General features: G+C 42.9%; 1 protein-coding gene across 1 annotated transcript in view; it reads left to right on the top strand.

Annotated features, from left to right (window-relative positions):
• The window catches only part of DCT (dopachrome tautomerase), a 61,798-nt gene that overhangs the window by 9,589 nt on the left and 33,890 nt on the right, over nt 1-18,319 (top strand). Inside the window, exons 2-4 of the mRNA XM_020783559.3 lie at nt 9,470-9,769; nt 16,457-16,557; nt 17,585-17,751. Coding sequence (XP_020639218.3) covers nt 9,470-9,769; nt 16,457-16,557; nt 17,585-17,751 — 568 coding nt within the window. The remainder of the gene's footprint in view (nt 1-9,469; nt 9,770-16,456; nt 16,558-17,584; nt 17,752-18,319) is intronic.

The raw sequence follows: 18,319 nt of genomic DNA on the forward strand, positions 1-18,319 counted from the left end.
CCTAAAATCATTGCAATTCATTTAATTTATAAAGAAGTCAGTCCAAATGATCACAACAAACAATACACGATTTAAAAAGGTCTGTTCGAAGATATTGTCTTTCCCTGCCATTCCTAAAAGCAGAGAAAGTGGGATTAATTATAGCTCTGTGAAGTGGATTCCACGGTCTGGGAGCAATCCAGGAAAAGTCCTTTTCTATACACCCATTTCATACCCTCTGCTGTTAGTGGTGTTCTGAAGAGGGACTCTTCTGAAGACCACAATGTCCAGATGGATTCCTGATGAGATAGGGGTCTTCAGTAGTTGGTTGATATTTAGTCTTCAAGCTTAACCAGCAGAACCCAAATCATTCAAGATTTCAAATATTAAAACCATCCCCATAATTTAGGGCTAGAAAGCACTTGGCAAATCTTTCATTACTGGTGTAGCATGAGCTCAATACTCTGCCTCATCTGCTTAGTTGCCACATATTTTACCAGCTGAAGATCCCAAACACTCTTCAAGGGTAGTCCCATGTAGAGTGCCTTGCAGTTGTCAAGATACAAATCCAGATAATTGAGTTTAGGACTACTACTAAAAGTCTCAAAGAGTTAAAAAAAGATTCATCTGTTCTTCTGCAGCTCTCTCCTTAATTGGAATCTTAGGCCTGCCTCCAAATGATGATGGTTATATATTCCAAATGCTAGGGAGTAATTTCTAGCTATTAGAAGATTATCTTCTATCAATTAAATTGTAATATCTTAGCCAGCCATTAGACTGACAGAGGGATGATCGGTCAGTATCTGTAATAACATAGTCAAACATTTAACCATCTCCAAACAGGGATAAAGAAACATTAAGGTGGATAAGACCGTACGAGGAAACAGGAGAATCTGGATATTTGGTGGTTCCTTTCACTCCTGAAGCTGTAGTGCTTGAGTGTTCACTGTAGATTTTTTTTTCAGGATGAGTTGGAAGAGGTTTATCCAATTACTTAGGGCAGTTGGAGAAACTACATCATCTTGGACATATTCAAGATCTCAAATAGATGTTGGTATATTCTCTGAAATACATTTAATTTTATAGTGCTTTTCCATTGCCTGATGCTTTTCTTACTGGTGATTTTGGTGTATGGGTGCAGGAAAGGCTTGCTCTGTTGTGCTAAAGGAAATATTTTCTTTCCTTGCCAAACTTGCATTGGATGCCCAGGAACACAAAGTGCATTATATTATCTGCTTTGCCTGAGGGAAAAAAAGAAAAACAAAGAAAAAAGCAATGCAAATATTAAGTCTTCCAACAGATGTACATTTGTTTGCCAGGCTATAAAGTACTTTATAGACACATGCTACTCTTAAGCATTTGAATATTAATTACATTTCCATCCCACCTGTCCTTCAAAAAGATCAAGACAGTGTACATAGTTTCCTCTTTTAACCTTACAACAACCTTATAAGGTCAGACTTGTCTTTTGCCCTTTTCCTTTATGGCATTTATAAAGTCATCCCATATCTTATTAAATTTATTAATCTTTATCACACCTTTTTTAAAACTTAATTTCAGATGTCAGTTTATCATTATTGCAGAGTTTATTATATCATCCATGTGGATGAAAAATCCAGTTCTTCCTACACTTTCTTGCTATAAGTAATTGAGCAGCTGTTAAATTTATAATCGCCTCTTTCTTTGAGTTATTAACGTTATAATTATTAACAATAATACAGTAATGCTGTTCTTGATGATGCTTCATTGTTGACTTCAGGAAGGCTTTTAAAAATAATAAGTGAATCCCTGAACCTCATTTCAACAGCAATTTTAATCTTTTTAAAGTTTTCAAGTCTTAATCTTTTAATTGTGTTTTAAATCATGTATTGTTTAATTTATCATTTAATATTGAATTTATTGTGTTTTTAAATTGTGTGAATTTTAATGTTGTGAGCCGCTTTGGGTCCCTTGTTGGGAGAAATGCAACATATAAAACAAACAAACAAACAAACAAACAAACAAACAAACAAACAAACAAACGGCTGAAATTTAGTAGTTCTGTAGCAAGCAGAGTGGGCCCATTGAATCTGTGAGGATTTGGTGAGTCATCCCCTTCGTAAATTTCACTGATTCAATGAACCTATTCAAGTTGTGACTTACTAAGGTAAAGGTAAAGGTTCCCCTTGACAATTTGTCCAGTCGTGTCCAACTCTAGGGTGTGTGTGCTCATCTCTGTTTCCAACCCATAAAGCTAGCGTTTGTCCAAAGAAAATCTTCCATGGTCACACAGCCAGCGCGACTAGACGCGGAACGCCATGACTTACTACTGGTTTTCAAATTCTCTCTGTTAGGTTTACAGCACAGATACTTCATAATCTTAGCAGAATGAGGTGCCACCCCCATTCATTCTGCAAGCCTCTACTGGTCTCTAATAATAATAATCCTGTGCCATCACACCAATTTGGACTTATAGCAAACCTTTTCTGGGGTTCTCCAGGTAGAGAGTACTCAGAAGTGTACTCAGAAGTTTACCGTTCTCTTCTTCTGGGGGCACTCTGGAACTGTGCAACTTGCCCAAGGCTGCATAGGCTGGATATTCTCTCTGGAGGCACAGTGGGGAATCCGATTCTGCAGCCAGATATCTAGACTGAGCTATCCAGCCAGCTCCCCTATTGGTCCCTAGTTGATTGAATATTTGAAATGGCGATGGGCACAGGTATGTGATGTTTACCAAAAATCCTTTTGAGCTTTTCAGACACACCCACCATTTAAGGTACTAAGGGTGGGCGCCCCGACAGTTGGGGATTTGGGAAACTCCCTCTCCTTTGGGGGGGTGACTGTGCCCGCCAAGGATGGGGTCCGCAGCTTGGGGATCTATCTGGACCCAGCGCTCACCATGGAATCCCAGGTGGCGTCTGTGGTCCGCATCGCCTTTTTTCATCTTAGGCGGATAGCCCAGCTGCGGTCCTACCTTGATGTTGGGGCGCTCACCACCTTGGTGCATGCGCTCGTAATCTCAAGATTAGGCTACTGTAATGCGCTCTACATGGGGCTACCTTTGAGGCTGCTGCGGAAACTGCAGGTGGTGCAGAATGCGGCGGCCAGATTACTCAGTGGAGTGAGAAAATACCAACATATTTCACCCACTCTGGCTGCATTGCATTGGCTGCCCATCCGATTCCGCATCGACTTCAAAGTGTTGATGCTCACATATAAAGCCCTAAACGGTTTAGGACCTCGATACTTGGCGGAACGCCTTCTCCCGCCAAGAACTACCCGTGTCACTCGTGCAAGCCAGGAGGTGAGGCTGAGGAGCCTAACGCCAAGGGAGGCCCGGAAGGAGAAGACAAGAAATCGGGCCTTCTCGGCGGTGGCTCCTTGCCTCTGGAACAACCTACCTCCTGAGATTCGTGCGGTTCCCTCGCTGGGTATTTCTAAGAATCAATTAAAAACATTGATGTTTAGGCAGGCCTTCCCATCAGATAATTCCTGACGCTTTTTTTTCCTCCCTCTCCTTCAGTTTTCCCATTCTGTTCAGTATTTCTGTTATGTAAAATTGTTTTATATATATATTTATTGTATGACATTTTAATGTTGTTAGCCGCCTAGAGTGGTCCTGACACGACCAGATAGGCGGGATATAAATAAATAAATAAATAAATAAATAAATAAATAAATAAATAAATAAACAAACAAACAAACAAACAAACAAACAAATAAACAAATAAACAAATAAACAAATAAACAAATAAACAAACAAATAAATAAATAAATAAATAAATAAATAAATAAATAAATAAATAAATAAATAAATAAATAAATAAATAATAAGGTTCTTCCGTTGACTTTGGGTCTCAGGTTGTTCCATTGTCCTGCTGAGTCAGCATATTGCCTTGTTAAAGGCCCATTTTAGATATCCACAGGCCTTAAGGGCTGTCTTCAGATCTCCATCTTCCTTCTTCTTGGCTTCTGTGGAGGTGAGGATGTTTCTTGCTCTGTTGTTTAGCGTCCTGGTGACCCCTACTTTGTGCTGGAGTGGGTGATGGGAGTCAAATCACAAGTATTGATCAGTGTGTGTAGGTTTTCAGTAGATTGCTATTCCTAAGCTGCAGTTGGATCCTATGATGATTGCATTGTCCAGGAAAGCCAGCTGGTTGTCTTTGGTGTCTTCCCTGATGAACTGATATTTGGGTCCACTGTATTTATGTGGTCTGTGGAGGCCTGTACTTCCTACTTCCTACTTCCAGTTCTTCTTGGAAGTAGCAATTGCTGGCCATGGGTTCCCATAAGCTGGCTTAAATTCAAATGTTCCTGCAAGGCTCATAATATCTTACCTTAGCTTTTATATGTTTGAAACTAAAAGGAGTGACTACACTTGTTGATGCAATTTTAGGGAGGTTAACAAAGGAACAAGAACCCATGCTTATTGGTTCCTTCCCTGCTGTCCATGGCTGTTCTAATCAATGCAATGTGTCTATAGAAAGAATAAACTACAGAGCTGTATGCTGTGGTCATTGCTCCAGATACAGCTTCATTTTTGATAAATTAGGAGTAATTTAGTATAGAAGTATGGCCTATTTTTGTGGTTGTTCTGGGTTTTTTGGGCTCTTTGGCCGTGTTCTGAAGGTTGTTCTTCCTGACGTTTTGCCAGTCTCTGTGGCCGGCATCTTCAGAGAACAACAGCCTGTACTCTGAAGATGCCGGCCACAGAGACTGGCGAAACGTCAGGAAGAACAACCTTCAAAACACGGCCAAAGAGCCCAAAAAACCCAGAACAACCATTAGATCCCAGCCATGAAAGCCTTCGCGAATATATGGCCTATTTTTGCTTTCTTCTGTTAATGCTTCTTCTAAAGGATTACTGCTTGAATATGTTGCTGTGCGTCTGCTGATCTAGGCCAGAGGTCATGAATGCAGTTATAAGTGATTACTGACATTAGTCTCCTCAGCCAATTATTCTATAATGCACATTTTGTGCATACAATACGCTCCCTTGTGTGCTGAGATTTAGCTAGTAAAACTTTGATCTAAGGTGGGGCTCATAAAACAGGACTCCTTATTTAACTCTTGTATTACACTTTAATGTAACAAAAATTTATGACTCCATGTCATCTGAGAAGCTCATGAGATTCACCCATGAACAAGCTTAGCTAGGCTACAGGAATGTGAGATGTAGTGTGGTGACAAACACTTCTCCCATGAGAATTACAAGCATCCTTAATCTGATAAAAAAAACCACTACCTCTGAAAAGAGTTTCTAAGGAGGATACATTTTGATCAGATTCTTGTGGGTGAGGTTCAGGATTTCTTGTGCTTGCCTTACTTATGATAAAGTCAAGGAATGTGTATAGATATCTTTCATTCTGCAATAATCTCTGTGGCATTCTCTCACTCCACCTACAGCTTTCCACAGTTAAAGCACAGGATAATATGATAGCTCAGTGAGTTAGGTATCTGGCTGTGGAGCCAGATGTTGGAAGTTCAATTCCTTACTGTATCTCCTTGACATGGTCTGCACTCAATGATCCACAGGGTTCCTTCCAGTTCTGCAGTTCTAAGATTATGATGATGATGATATAATTCTTCCCTCTTGGATGCACTCTTTAATGTGGTGAAAGGGTTTGGCCACATCCGTGAAGCTGAGAGCAATGTCGTCAGGAGGCCAGACTCCATTAAAAGCCAGGACTCCTATTGGGGTCACCCAAGGCTGAATAGTCACAGCTTCTTAGACACCAGACTAAGATGCATCAACCCTCTTCAAGGGTAATGGACACATCAAAAGAAGATAATGGATACTTGCAATAGTGATGGGGGCAGTAGCTAACAGGCAGCAGCAGTAGCTCAAGTGACACTGGCGGAGGAGGCAACAGTGAAAGTACTCAAAACTTTTGTTAGTACTACAGTGGACCCTTGACTTACAGATGGCTTGACTTACAGACTTTTTGAGTTACAGACTTCTCTGGCCGCAAAATTTAGGTTTGACTTGCAGCCTGAGAATTGACTTACGGACCAGAAAAAAAACAAAATGGAACAAAAACGGCCTGTTACGGGATTAATCTGTTTTCAATGCACTGTAGGTCAATGGAGACTTGACCTACAGACTTTTTGACTTGAGAACCGCCTTCCAATACGGATTAAGTTCTCAAGTCAAAACCCCACTGTATTCAGAAGGTGGCAATAGTAAATCATTATTGAACTTTCCTCACCATGAAAACTCTGTGATGAGATAGTCCAAAATGAATCAAGAGATAGTTCTGGAAGGTGAGACTCCCAGGTCAGTTGAGCATCCTGTTTTTCGCAGTGGCCAGTTGGATACCTAGGACAAATCTACAGGCAGGGCTTGAAGGCCTTAGCATCCTCCCACTGTTGTTCTCGGCATTAAATGTGATGACATAAATCGCAGTGGCAAATTGCTGCTAGATGAGGCATTGCTGCTTTTGTTCCTCATCAAGTGCCAGCAATGTCTGATGAGGAATAGAAATGGAAACTCCTTAACTAGCAGCAATTTAACACTGTGATTTACACAATTGCACTTACGTTGGCATGCATAAGCAATATTTTTCTGGCCATCTAATTCTTCTTTAAAGGTGTCTAAGGACAGAAATAATGGGTTTAAAGGATTTGTCATTAAAAATCCTTAGTGGCTCTGTGTGTTGTAGCAGAAAATTAGTTTGCTTTGTTTTGGGATTGGCAGTCCCAGCCTTGCCACTAGCCTGGATGAGGTGGTTGCCTCAGGTTGCAGAATGGTGGGACTGATGAATTTGTTGAGGCCTGCCACTTCCCAGTAGAGCTCCTGCTGGTCTTTTTTGGGGAGGAGGGCTGCTGCAGCTGCAGCCACACTCCTCTTTTTCTGTCTGAATTGGGGGAGAATTCAAGAAAACTTCAGCCACCCCTTTTCTTGGCAGATGAGTGAGGGAAGGGTGACATTTTTCCTCCTCCTCCTCCTCCTCCTCTAGTGTGGTGGGAGACAATGTCACCAGACTCTGACTCAAATGCTGGGAAAGCCTGGGCCAGCCTTGGTGATTTCATTTTTAGGACTTAAGCACAGGATTCTTTTGAAGTTTGATTCTCAAACATGTAAGTCTGCCTTAATCACATCTCTCCAGCAGTAACTTGCTTCTAGCTCTAATAAGGGGTTATCTATTATATCTGTTTCTGCCCTGAGTTAATGTTTATTTTTTACATCTCATGGTAATAAATCTCATACTAACTATAGCCCTGTTCAAGCCTTATGTCTGGAAGTGGCTAAACAGGCGGTGGGAATATTGGGATGCATGCTAGTCTTCAGTGTCTCCACTCAAAAGCGATTCAGACATTCACGTGATTAATGCAAAGGTCTGGCACAGAGCATATAAGCACACTCAATTGAATGCACTCTGAGAGCTCATATGATAAGAAATAGGATGGGGATGTTGGGATGGTGCTTACATGTGCGGTCCCACTCTGCCATGCATTCAACCCTCCCACAGTTTCAAGCATAATGCCTGAATATGGCTAATGTGTTATGTGAAGAAGTGACTTCCTTCAGTACGTCCTGAATCCAGTGATGGCTGGTGCCCAGCGCAGTTGGTGGGTCAGAAAGGCGGGCAGAGCTTGCGTGACAGACAAAGCCAAGGGCAACTGTGAATATTTCTACACATACACACATGCACATGTGCACAGTAGAGGGCAGACATGTATTTACACATATGCACTGTAGGAAGGGAATACAAATGGGAGCTATGACCTCTGCCTCTGATAAAGAGAAAGACAGGATAGGGCTGTCTGGGGGTAGCCTGAGGTAAGATGATATCCCATGGCACCACACCATGGGAAACAGGGAAAAATACAAAAAACAAGCAGTGATGAACCAGATGCTTTTACAAAAGCAAATGTTCCATTTGGATCTGCCCTTCATTAACCATCTTCCTTTTTTTTTTTTTTTTTGGTCTTGTCATACCACTAATTACCCTCTGCTGAAGTGGCTTATTTATTCCCAAGAAACTCAAAAAACAGTTTCAGCCTTAATAGATATTACTCATTTCTTCCACCGGTGGGCCAGATAGGCAGGGTATTAATAATAATAATAATAATAATAATAATAATAATAATAATAATAATAATAATAATAATAATAATAATAATAATAATAATAATAATAATAATAATAATAATAATAATAATAATAATAATAATAATGTAGACTTCCACATGGAGGACCTCAGTGGGCACAGTAAGTGTCTGTAAAGCAACTCCATGCAGTCAGGGATCTTTTTGCAGACACTTACTGAGTGCAGAGGCTGCCCTTTTCAGGTGCCATTCTGAATGCACAGATTTGGGAGAGAAGAGCCAGCAATGTGGGGGTGGGTTAGTAGATGATCTGGGTCACCTAACATGCCCCATTTCCTCTCCACAAATTCCATATACGTGTGAAGGCAACCTTCTGGAAGAGATTGTTTTTAACTGGCTAGGAAATTATTGAAACTAAAACAGGAAAACAAAAGTTACAACATTCAGGCTGTCTTGAGGACTGGCAGGCCTCCCTGTATCCTTAACTGATTTCTGTACACTGAAGTGGTCATCAGTCAGGTCAATCATCTGCTTGCCAATGTTAAGGTAAGAATCCGCTGTTAGTCTGGTTGGCTTCTGTATCTAGAATTAGAGGAAGGAGTGGGATGTGGCACCATCTTGACCCTTCATCTCAGATACCAAAGTGCCATGGACTGGCCCTGGCTATTGATTGATTGATTGATTGATTGGATTTCTCTCCTGCCCATCTAGACCAAAGGTCTACTCTGGGCGGTTTACAAATTTAAAAACAATAAAACTAAAAACATATATTATAGGTCCAAGATGGCAAAGTATAAGAAATTAAGATATGGCAGGAGGGAAAGCCTGCCCAAATAGCCAGGTTTTAAGTTTATTTCTGAAAACACCCAGAGAGAGACCCAGGAGGATCTCTCCACTGGCAAGTTGTTCCAAAGGCGAGGGGCACTGCCGAGAAGGCCCTGCTCCTCGTTCTTTCCTCCTGGACCTCCCTCGGCGTTGGGCCCCTCAGCCGCCTGGCCTGGCCTGGAATGAGTGACTGGCAGAAGTGGGTGGAAGAAGCAAAAAGCAAAGCAAAGCTTGCTGCTTATATACCGCCCCATAGTGCTTCAAGCACTCTCTGGGCGGTTTACAAGTTCATTATGCAGGCTACACATCCCCCCCCCCCCAGCGAGCTGGACACTCATTTTACCGACCTCGGAAGGATAGAAGGCTGAGTCAACTTTGAGCCGGCTACCTGGGATTGAACTCCAGGCCATGAGCACAGTTTTAGTTGCAGTACAGCAGTTTAACCACTGTGCCATGAGGCGCTCTGCCAGATACCAAGGTCCTAAACCATTTAGGGCTCTATATGTAGTGATTCACTAACAGCCACTTTATTGCTTTCCAGCTACTGAGCTCTGTAGGATATCTATTACTTCTTTGTCTTTCTGCACAGATGTACACTGTGACATACAGTAAATGATGCTCTGTTTTAATCCAGGGAATTTTGCTGGCTATAACTGTGGGGACTGCAAATTTGGCTGGATGGGGCCCACATGTGATGAGAAGAAGCCCCCAGTCATCCGGAAGAACATCCACGTTCTGACCGAGGAAGAAAGAGAACAATTTTTGGATGCTCTGAACCGTGCGAAGACAACAGTTCACCCAGACTATGTGATCGCAAAAGAGCATTGGCTGAGTTTGCTTGGTCCCAGTGGGAATGATCCGCAAGTGACAAATTGCAGCATTTATAACTTTTACGTGTGGTTGCATTATTACTCTGTGAGAGACACTCTGTTAGGTTTGTGCTTTTCATTTTGGAGGGATGGGATATAGGAGGGTGAAATATTATCCCATTTTCCCAAGGGATCCCAAGGGGGGTGGAGGACAGAAATCGCTGCTGACTGAAGAATAGAACTGCCAGCTGAGTGGAAACAATGATCCAGCCTGCTCCTATGCTTTTAAGAGTACCTTGATCTGTGAGATGAGCAAGTGATGGTTTTCATAGCATAAAAATAATTATAACCTGGGGATGTCTTCAGATCAAGTGGCTGTGAAAGGCACAGGAGGAGAGGCAAACTGGAAAAAACTTGGCAACTGTATATGACAACTGTTTCCATGTTGTTCACTATAGAACATTCTGCCTGACTTGTGACCCACATTGCAGTATGTTGGCCATGAATGTTAGCTCACCAAATGTTCAACAAACTTCTTTTGTGTCTGATTATGGCTGGATGAATAAGGACCCGATACATAGCTGGTGAGCTTTGTTTCACTTGGTGGGTCACAAGTATTTATTTATTTATTTATTTATTTATTTATTTATTTATTTATTTATTTATTTATTTATTTATTTATTTATTTATTTATACTCCGCCTATCTGGTCATTGCCAGAAGGTGAAAATATTTCTCAGTAAGCTATGTATACCTTCAGCTCATCTGTTAAGGTAAGTGAGGTGCTTCCTCTTTTGCTGAATTATCCAGATGAAAATGTATTTCCAAATGTGCTCCACTGTAAGGGTAAGGCAACAGTCGCAAATGTTTGGCCCTCCAGACCTTAGTAAATTGAACTCACAACATTACTCATCATAGACTAAGACTGAAATCCCATTACAGTGGCAGGACTACATTGTTCCCAACCTTGATAGAAGTCATTAAGGCGCCATCTCTCATCTGCTAGGTTTAGGCTGCACGAATGCTACACAGACTTGATTGATTGATTGATTGATTGATTGATTGAATGAATTTTTACCCCGCCCATCTAGTCAACTGACTACTCTGGGCGGCTAACAATGTAGAATATAAACAATTTAAAATATGTTGACTAATTGACCTTTTTTTGCCTTCCCTACTGCAGAATGGCTGGTAGCTTCAATGTGAAGAAAGCCCAGTCCAAAGTTTGGCTCTAGATTTAGACCCAAGCCCTGTTACATGGTGCTTGCAGTTCATCCCCAGCTTTCTCTCTCTCACACACACATAGAGTCATCATCACAGGGGAGATGCATGGAAACAGAGACTGCATGTATAATTTAGAGAAAGTTATGAAAGAACCCATTGGCTTTTCTCACCATTGGGTGGCCAACAAACATGTAACAAACACATTGGTTTACACAGTGCTACTACCGTATTTGGAGAAATTATGTAGATTTTCCTGCCCATGTTCCCTTTTCTAACATTTTAACTTGGATCTATAGACACCCTTCCATGAAGTTGTCTTACCTATGAAATCTTTTACCATTACCACCAAAATCTAACCCTCTGCACTGTTCAGAAAGAAACCCAGTAGCTTTGTTCCTGTGGTGCTGGCATGGGATTGACACCACCACTAGAGATGAGATGAACAGAAACTAAGATACCTGTTATGAAAACTGTTTATGGAAGGCATTAAACTGTCACTCTTTAAATGAGAGGCTGGGCTTGCTTAGAGTAGTTAAATAGGCCTGCAGTTCAATTCCCCATTTACCAGGAGAACAGCCAACCTGATTAGCCTTGGGCAAAGTTCCAGAATATCCACAGAAGGAGGGAATGGAAAACCACTTCTGAGTGCTTTATGCCTAGAAAACCCTGGTCCAGGTTGTATGTATTCCCCATTTGAAAGATACTGCTATTTTTTCAAACTTGTACAACAGGCTCCAAAAATGATGGGCCTGTTCACTATTGGCGAAGATCAAGTGCACCCTGCCTCTCAGTTGCCCGGGCTTGCTGGGATAGATGCAGTAACATTTTGTGTTCATTTGAGCATCCCAATCCTTGCCCAGAATTTCTGTTATTGTCCGCAATACTTCTGAGTTGGAGGCCCAGGTGCCATTTGGTTTTCTTACTGGCCAGTTGTAAATGGTGATGTGGTTCACAGGCTTGAGTGATGGGCTTTCAGCAGGGGTGGACCCTTCACTGTCTGAGGTTGCTGACCATTGGGGTTTTTTAATCTGTATATTTTCCTTGCATGTTGTCACAGCAAGTGGATGCTGGGGATAGGGTTCTTCTGGGGTGTTTCCCCACCATTCGTCTATGGTTATTAGCTCTAGATTAGAGGATGTTAGGTCAGGTCCCTCTGTGTCCTCTGTGTCCTCATTTCGCTCATATGGATCAGCCCAGGCCTTTGGGGTCTTCCCAGAGATGGGCATTCGGTCCTGAGTTGCTTTTTCTGATAACTGTGGGTAACTCTGACCTTTAAAGGCTAGGGAGTTATCTTTGTGTGTTTGATCTTTTGTACCCAGCTCCTTTTTTGCCTGAAGTCCTCTCTGTTCAGTATTCTGAGGGTTTGAGGGGGGTGCTGCTTTTAAAATCCCCAACTTTATCATGTCAGCAATGCATTGTAGTATTGCTTTAGTATCAGCGATTTCTTTCTTTAGATCATGCAGATTATTGAAAATTGTCTGGTTGGATTTAGCTGAGAGGAGACACTGATCACGTAGTTGGGTGTAAATAATCCTAGTTTGTTCACTCTCGGGCCCTTGAGCATCCTGGGGGCCTACTGTTCCTTCCATATGGTTCTCCTTAGGCCCAGGTGTTGATAGATTTAAGTATTTATAGAATGATTCCATAGAGGCAGAGAGAGCCTTCTCTAGGAGTTCTGGGTCCAGAGACCAATTGCCAATTTCTCCTCCGGAGTGCGGAGTTCCGACTGCAGCCCCCTGGTATGTCTCTCCATTACTTATGCCTACATTGTCCGTAGTAAGTGGGGTACTTGATGTAAATTCCCTCAGCGGCCTTTGATTATAGGAGGGTACATGTTCACGTTGATCTGAGACCACACAGAAGTCTGCTATAGATTTCTGATTTCGCTTTTTGGGAGCCTTTTTTAACTTGCCATAGGTTTTTTTGGTCCTAGTGGTGACCATAGTTATACTCCACAAATTAAGCTTATTTAGTGTCCCCTTCTACTTCTGCAGGTGCAAACTACCACTCAAAGGGAGAAGAATGTGGGTTTCACAGTTACGGTCAGTGGTAGCTGTATAAAAACACTTCTTAGCTCCGGTAAACACTCAAACATAAACCATTAAAGGGCAGGTTGTTCCACCCGTTCCTTGGAGGACTTTTACTCACTGTGAGTCAATTGTAGATTGACGGAGTCAGCGGATCAGCCCCTGCTGTATGCCAAACAACCCCCGAAGGCAGATGGCTTTTCTTAAACAAAGTAAATGTTTTTCTTGCAGACTTGATTCACGCAGGTGCTTACTGTCCGCAATAGCGGTGTTATTTTCTTCTGTTTTCTTCCCAAGGCTGCAGTTGTGTAATTTTGTCGTACAGAGGTATTTCTAATATCTCTCGGCAGCTCCAGTGGTCATTATCTCTGTGTTTACTTTTACCAAGGTTAAAATCATGCCTTCAGCCAAGAAGTAGAATAGGAACTTCAACTAAACAAAAGCTATAAAAACCATATAAAATTACATAAAATAAAGATAAAATCACCGCTGTGTAGCCATGAGCGTCTTGCCTGGCTGAGCCGGAACCGGAGCTGGTCCAGGTTGTCATAAATTGGAACCAACTTGATGTCACATAGTTGTTGCTTCTAATAAGTAAGAAAGCTTCCTGAGCTAAATAAGCTCTCAAAAGCTTTTCCCTTATATAAGTTTTTTCTAAAATCCATCCCCCACACCCTGCAAGCCAGCTCTTGATAAGGAATATATGCTGTCATTTTCCTTTTCTTCCAGCTTTTTGTCTTCTAGAATGATTCTAGTCCTGTTTAGTGAGTCATTATCAAAGCATGTGAGGGGTGCATGTGATGAGGGAGAGAGGCTTTTCGAATCTTTGTAGGCTCCCTCATGTGAGCCAGAATACACTGTACGTGAGTGTTCTGGCTCACAGGGAGAATCTCCACAGAAAGAACAGAGTCACCCTCTTGAGACATAATGACAGAGGGGCTGGGGCCATTTTCTTCCCCCTCACTGCATGCACCTCACACAGGCTTTAATAACGACTGAATGAGGCCTCTGTTCCAGGAATTACTTGCTGTCTGGACCCTCCTCTTAGATTCCAGTGCCTGCTTGAATTATCTCTTCTGTCTCTGAGCATGGTAGCCCGTTTCCCTTAGCCACCAGCTCCTGCACTGACTTTCCAGACCAGTTCTCTCACAATGAGCCTTTGCCTTCCCCACCCAGTCTGAGCACACTCTTGTCAGTCAATGGTCATTATCACCTTGTCTCTAAGAAATTTCTGAGATTTTTGAATGTCCAGGCTAGTTTTTTGCAAGTATATTTCTTAGATAACTTCTGTTTTTCACACTTGTTGACTCCCTTGACAAATGAAATGAAGACACCTTTTTGCACAAGCTTTTTGCACAATTCATTCACTATGAGCTCTTCTTTTTTTAGCAGCCACACCTGCCTTATGCCTACTAACTATATACCAACAATGTTAGGAATCTGGTCTTCTCAAGTCCTGTTTAGATATTCTCAAAGCTTACAGAGAGCACAAACAATGAAGAGATGATGATAGTCATGCAAAAGCGACAGTCGAAAAAGATGGAATTTGCTGTATCTTTTTAGTCTCTCTATGAGAGCCAGAATGCTGATGTCCCCCACCATGTTCTGGCTCAAGTGGGAGCCTACAGAGGTGCCACAGACTCTTCCTCTTAAGACTGTCATTTCTGCATGTTAAAAGCAACAAACAAGGGAGCAGGACTAATGTGTTCCCTCATGGTATGTGTGTTCTGCACTTTTTCAGAAAACCTGAATGGGCTTCAATTAAAATACCATCTGAAGGGTGCACCACTATTAGATCAGCTGAAGCTGCACTAAATCTGAACCCCTCTCAGGCTATAGATGCTAGAAATTATTTAAACATGTTCTCACCATGGCCTAACTATGTCCCACCATTGTAGCTGAGTCTCTGGGCTAGTGAAAGTATGGATGTGTCATAATCTGGTTCCCCCATCACCTTGTCTTTTCTTCATCCTTTTCATTTTATTTATTTATTTATTATTTTTGGCTTAGCAATTCTCAGTCAGTGGAGCATAACTTTTTTCTCATATCTAAGATTAGCCACCAGAAAGGCATTTTCCCTGACAGGAGGAGATTTCTGTCATCATAAAGGTCTTGTCTTTCTAGAGTCAGTACATCCCATTCCATCCAATTCTAAATTTAAATTTATATTATGGTATCATACGGTAGCACCTTGTTGAATGTACCCCTTTCTCTGCCTCAGCAATGATCCCACCTGTTTGGAAACAAACATGTAGTTCAATGGCATGCCAACATACAAAATAAACCAGGGGTCTCAAACTCAATTTCCCTGGGGGCCGCTGGAGGCAGAGTCAGGGTGAGGCTGGGCCGCATCAGATTTTCCGCCAAGTGGAGCAAGAGCCTGAGGAAGCCGTCCGGGAATTTCCTTAGCCCGGCTGGGGCTCAGAGGAGGAGGGGGAGGGGGAGGGGGAGGAGAGGCACACGAGCCCTCCTTGCCAGCCACGACCCCCTCCGGCTCCTTCTTCACTACCACCACCACCACCACCAGCAGGACGAAGAAACAGAAAAGGGAGGGAGCGCCAGCAACTGCCTAGCCGGGGGGGGGGAGGAGGGCACTACATAAAATTAAAAAAAAAACATTCACAGAATCGCCTTGCCAAAGGAGAAAAGCCCCCATCGGTACCCATGAAATTAAACAGAATGGGGTGGGCCCCCCAAAGGTGCTTGCGCGCACACACGCACAAAAAAACACACACGGAGGTCCGGCAACCTTCCTCTGAGGCCCCCCTCAAAAAAAGGCACACTCAGCAGCAGAGCTACCCCCACCATGACAGAGGAGTAAACTTTGCGAGGTGAGCCCAGGCAGCCTCCAGAGCCGAGGTGGCTGAAGCAGGATGAAGAGGAGAAGGAAGCACTGCTGAGTGCTGGGGCGGCTGCTGGTTGGGCTGGTGCTGGGGGTGCTGAGAGAGAAAGAGAGCCACAGAGCCACTTCCTTGGAAGAAGCAACGGCGGCAGCTGCTGTTGGCGGCGCTGTTGGAGGTGCTCTTTAAGGACGGGCCGGGAGCGAGCTCTGCTCTCAGAAATCGCTCGGTGGTGGCTCAGGTGCTCAGAGCCGACAGTGCACCTTGCTCACTGGCTCTCCCCCAAGACAGCACCTCTTGCACCCTCCATCCGGAACTGCAGCCTGCCTGCCAGCAGACAGGCAGGCTGGCTGACAGGCTGCAGTTGTGGGTGGAGGGTGCAAGAGGCGCCGTCTTGGGAGAGAGCCAGGGAGCGAGGCGAGGCTTTTTTTTTACTCTTGACAGCAGAGGACGCGTGGGTGCTTTGGGGGAGGCAGGCAAGGCAGGGGCCGCAAACTACCATCCGGCAGGCTGCAAATGGCCCCCGGGCCGCATGTTTGAGACCCCTGAAATAAACCAATGAAATAAAATGCACACCCACAAAAAGGCATTTGCATTTGGGGAGGGAAAGAACAAGAAAGGTGGATTCTGAATAATAGCTTTTCTTTTCCCCACCCCCACATCTTGATTAACTGCTACAGAGTTTTTTTCTCATTTAAACTGCTTTGGCCTTCTGTCCACAGGGCCAGGTCGTCCTTTCACAGCAATAGACTTCTCCCATCAAGGACCTGCCTTTGTTACTTGGCATAGGTATCATTTGCTGCTGCTGGAAAGAGACCTGCAGGTCAGAGAAAACGCTGAATGGGAACACATAATTGAAGGAAGCAGAGGGCCAGCTACTTGCTTCCACAACACGGTGGGAAGGGAGGGGTTCTCAGCATGGGAAGCCAAAATGGACAGATCAACAGATGGCATCCTTCACACTTGTCCTGCTGCCAAGGGCAAACAAGTCAAAATGAGAAGAAAGGCAAGCTGGCGGGACACTAAGAACATAATCTTCTTGCAATTAGTCTCGCAGGATGTCCTTGTGCTCCAGTGTGTTTCAACGAGAGAGAATATGATTTTGCTTTAATTATCCACTCTAAGCTATTCATAATGTTACAAACTTCTGCCAGTTGCTCTATCATTAGCTTATTTTCTCTGAGAGCTACAAGGTCTTTTAAGCCTTTCTTCACAAGGAACAGGTTTCTCCCTCAGATCATTTTTGTTGTCTTTTTCTGTACCTCCTTTAGTTGTGTAATCTTCCTTTAATGTTAAGCAAACCCAAGTAGCTCCAGGTTTTTATAGTTACTTGGAAGTAGAGATGGGCACAAACTGCTGCTTTGGCAATTCAGTATGGATAGTTTCCCTGGCTTATCCTGCCCCCTCCAGTGGATGCCCAATCAGTGATGGTGCCACACTCTGTCACCTTCTGGTGTTGCCTGAGTGGGCACCTACTAGAGGGGTGGGGTGCCAAACTAACTGCATAGTTCATGCCCATCCCCAACTGGGAGCAATGTAGAATGAGTAGATCTGTCTAGCTTTGTTCTGTGTAGCATACTCATGGCTGTACCTATAATTCCATCCTGTTTTTTTTATCAATAGTGGTTATCTTTCAGTAGGCTGTAGGTATGGGTATGATAGAAAATGAAGTGGTATTTCATTTGGTAAATGAAGTACAATTTCGGCACATGCTGCAAAGGTATTGCTGAGTTGTGAAAAAAAATGTAAGCAACTGTAACTGTGTTATACATGACTGCATATCTGAATCTAATATGTATAGTTGAAGTTTTATCTTGTCTCCATCTTTCTCCTATGTCATGTTGTTTTAGCGGATGATTGGGAATGAGTCCTTTGCATTGCCTTACTGGAATTTTGCTACAGGCCGAAATGAATGTGATGTGTGTACAGATCAACTTCTTGGAGCATCAAGTCCGGATGATCCGCAATTAATAAGTCAGAATTCAAGATTTTCACAATGGGAGATAATATGCAACAGGTGAGAGATGCAAGTGTCCAGATTTCTTTTGTAGTTCCAAAACATAAATCTGGACATATCTAGTAGGAGAATTTTGAAGTCAATAAGGTAAGCAACTGTTTTTCTTAATCTCTGGTAAAAAAAATGTGAAGGATTAAACCAGTCCTGAAATCCAGTTATTTGGCTGTATACCCACCCACCAATCATCCATAACTTTCCTTTTACAGTGCAGAGCAATAAGTTAAATTCTCCGTATCTCACCCTTGATGGGTTTCTGAACCAGACTTTGCTTAGTTCTGTCTTTAAAATAATGGCTGTTGTGGAGCTATGTCTGCATAACTTGACACTGTGCAAACAGTAGCCAGATTTGTGCCAAGGCAGAAGGCACATTAAATAAGCAGTTCTGTGGATGCACTGTGCAACCAGTGTACAGTGAGCTGTGCCATCAGTTGTGCCATCAGGAATGCAATGGGGACAGCCTAAGCATAATTGCCTGCAGACGTTCACAGGGCTATGTGTACATGATGGCAAGTGCAAGAAGATTTCCGTCATTATTTTAAAGATATAACTCTGCTAAATATGGATTAGG

This window comes from Pogona vitticeps, chromosome 3, assembly GCF_051106095.1.
Source record: "Pogona vitticeps strain Pit_001003342236 chromosome 3, PviZW2.1, whole genome shotgun sequence".
NCBI classification, from domain to species: Eukaryota; Metazoa; Chordata; class Lepidosauria; order Squamata; family Agamidae; genus Pogona; species Pogona vitticeps.